Source organism: Oncorhynchus masou, chromosome 22, assembly GCF_036934945.1.
Source record: "Oncorhynchus masou masou isolate Uvic2021 chromosome 22, UVic_Omas_1.1, whole genome shotgun sequence".
Taxonomy (NCBI): Eukaryota; Metazoa; Chordata; class Actinopteri; order Salmoniformes; family Salmonidae; genus Oncorhynchus; species Oncorhynchus masou.
In genome coordinates this window covers 17,979,586-17,982,273 of record NC_088233.1, presented here as the reverse complement: position 1 = coordinate 17,982,273, position 2,688 = coordinate 17,979,586, and the positions used below count along the sequence as shown (strand labels likewise).

The 2,688-nt window shown below is 40.7% G+C and overlaps 1 protein-coding gene across 1 annotated transcript; it reads left to right on the top strand.

Annotated features, from left to right (window-relative positions):
- The first annotated feature begins 1,213 nt into the window (after positions 1–1,213).
- On the top strand, positions 1,214–2,481 carry LOC135509116 (phosphatidylinositol N-acetylglucosaminyltransferase subunit Y). Its single transcript, XM_064929475.1, has 2 exons — positions 1,214–1,521; positions 1,697–2,481. Exon 2 carries the CDS (start codon positions 1,906–1,908, stop codon positions 2,116–2,118), a length of 213 nt encoding a protein of 70 aa, XP_064785547.1. The 5' UTR covers positions 1,214–1,521; positions 1,697–1,905; the 3' UTR covers positions 2,119–2,481.
- Positions 2,482–2,688: the final 207 nt, after the last annotated feature.

Genomic DNA, 2,688 nt, shown 5'->3' with positions numbered 1-2,688 from the left:
ATAAGAGCGTCTGCTAATGACTAAAATGTAAATCAGGGTTGTCTGAAAAAAAAATCTAGCACAATGAACACTCAAAACCCGGCAACAAGGCTTAGAAAATAGCAACAAGATGAGTTGGCACTTTAGGGAGAGAAGTATGTAGCCATCTCGTGCTGTTAGTTTGTTGATCTCACATCAATTGCCATGCCCCCAGTTGTCCAGGAAAAAATGGCTACTTTGAAAACGATGTAGTGGTTGAATATGTATTGGTCGCGGATTGCGGGTTTTTGGGCAACTTCTAAATTCGACCAAGCCGCCATGACATTTCTCTAAGAAAAAAAGATTCGATTAATTTCACCGTTACCTGCTGCTGCTGACTATCAGGCAGTGGGGCAGACTGTTACTGAGTGAACGAGCAAGTGGTGGGGAGGGCTGGAGGTGTGTGTGTTGAGAGAGCGCTGCAGGCAGCAGGGAGCTGAGTGAGTGAGTGAGAGGACAGCATCGCTGCCCTGCTCTCTATCACTCAGCTGTCAACACACACACACACACGCGCGCTCAGTACTCCCACTCCCTCCCCACTGCTCACTCTCCCTCCCCACTACTCACTCTTCCACTTAGCAACCATGGCGGCCGCGGTGCAATTTAAAAGTAGGACAAAAAAACCGTTATCCGCGACCAATAACACTGTAATAAAATACCAGGGAGCAGGCCTCGAACCCTCGAACTTTCGAAGTCCAGCGCGCTATCGCCTGTGCGGCTAAAGCATGCTCATGCGGCAGAGTCGATGTCCGCGCTTATAAACCCAGGATCGTTACAATACATTTTCACACCCGATATCGTTTTCAAAGTAGACTAATTTTCGGAAAATTGGGGACATGGCAACGCTGATGTAAATAACCACACACTTTGGGCTTGTTCGACATTGCCGCCGATCGTGCAGGCGATTTACCAATGACACATTACGATTTTGATCCTCTTGAACACGGCCATTATTTTTGAGTAAAATACATGTGAGTTTGTGCTACCATCTCGTGGTCAGGCATGTATAATACTTGTCAAATCTGCACACAATTTTTTTTATATTAGCCTGTATCAGTCGTCTGTAATATTCATATAGCTGACAATTTAACAACGGCTCTGATTTTTTTAACTGCTTTTTAATATTTTCACTATTTGCTGTTGAAAATCTGAAATGTGCAGTTGAATTTTTAGAGGACGGAACTAGTTAATCAGATACTGGGGACTACATTTGTGATGCAACAGTACAATTTCGTGTGTTCTTCCAGTTTAGCTTGAGCTGTTGTTCATTGTAGAAACAACAACACCCTAAAAGGCACATCTGCTGGCTACTTCGGTCATGTTTCAGAATTCTTTAAGATGAGTTAATGAAACTCGGAGTATTCAAAGGTTTGTCAAATATGTGATTGTTTTACGGGGCGTAGGACTTCTGCCTGTATCTGTAAGGCATTTGACAGTTGTGAAGGACTTCGACACATCCTTGCTCGAATTTGTTGTTTGTCCACTATCCAAAAAGAAATTGAGGTGAGTCATGTTATACATTACCAGATTTATACTAGTTTACCTAATCCAACGACGATCTTGTTTTGCTATGGCATAGCTGAGACAGAAACACCACATTTTGTCTCAGCTGTATAGGTAGCATCAGCTAACAGTTAGCTAGCTAGCCTAATTGTTGTACTCTCGTTTTATCACGCAGGTACGAGGTAAATACCAATGAACTCATCAACGAGGAGCTTGGCATCGCATACCCGATATTTGATGGGATTCCCAACATGCAAGATTGATTAAAAAATAACCTGAAACACCAGTGAAACCAGCACAGCAGGCATAAAACACAAACAGTAAAGACTCAAGAAGATCTTGACCCTGAACAGTGTTTAAATTAGTTGTTAGCTAGAAGTCAATATGTTATCTCTCTCTACCCTCACAGTACTGGTTCCTATAGTCTCCCTATTTGGACTTTTCTATTCTGCAACTGTGGATGATAATTTCCCTCAGGGATGTACAAGCACTAGCAGTGTGTGTTTCTACAGTCTTCTGTTACCAGTCACCATCCCAGTCTATGTGTTTTTTCATCTATGGAAGTGGATTGGAATCAAGCTATTCAGACACAATTAGTGTACGCTTGCTTTACATGAATAGTGTTTCAGTTGAATGTCACTAATAATAAAGGTTATCAATTAGTGATGTGTACTGTGGTGATGGCATTGCACATGAAGCTGCTATTGCTACCACAGCTAATGATCCACTAAATGATTGTAAGAAAATGACAAATTAAGAAACTTTATTTGATGAATGACATGCAATTTCTTCCATAAAATGTACATTAATACATGTTTTTATTGAATGTGTTTTTAATTAAACTTAGAAAACATATAAAACTATAAAATGAACCTATTTTGGAAACCTGGGACAAAGAACACCACAAAGCAAATGTATCCTTGTGAATGACTATCACTAATAAAATTGTATTGTTTTTGACTTTTTTTTTAGTTCTTGAGGGGAAGTTTGGGTTTAAACTTCACTTGTTACTTTTTTGTTTTCTTCCTACCACAAGCCTGTGTAAGTTTCATCAAGGGAGATTGTGGTCTTGGGGACTGTCCCTTGCCCTTCATCTTAAAGAAGAAAGATTCATTCAGTCTCATCTGAACTGCCTTAACTTGACTCTTGCACCGCCAGAATGGGTCA

Excerpts from the sequence above, each read along its gene's own strand:
- LOC135509116 (XM_064929475.1), top strand. The coding sequence starts at position 1,906 with ATGTTATCTCTCTCTACCCTCACAGTACTGGTTCCTATAGTCTCCCTA.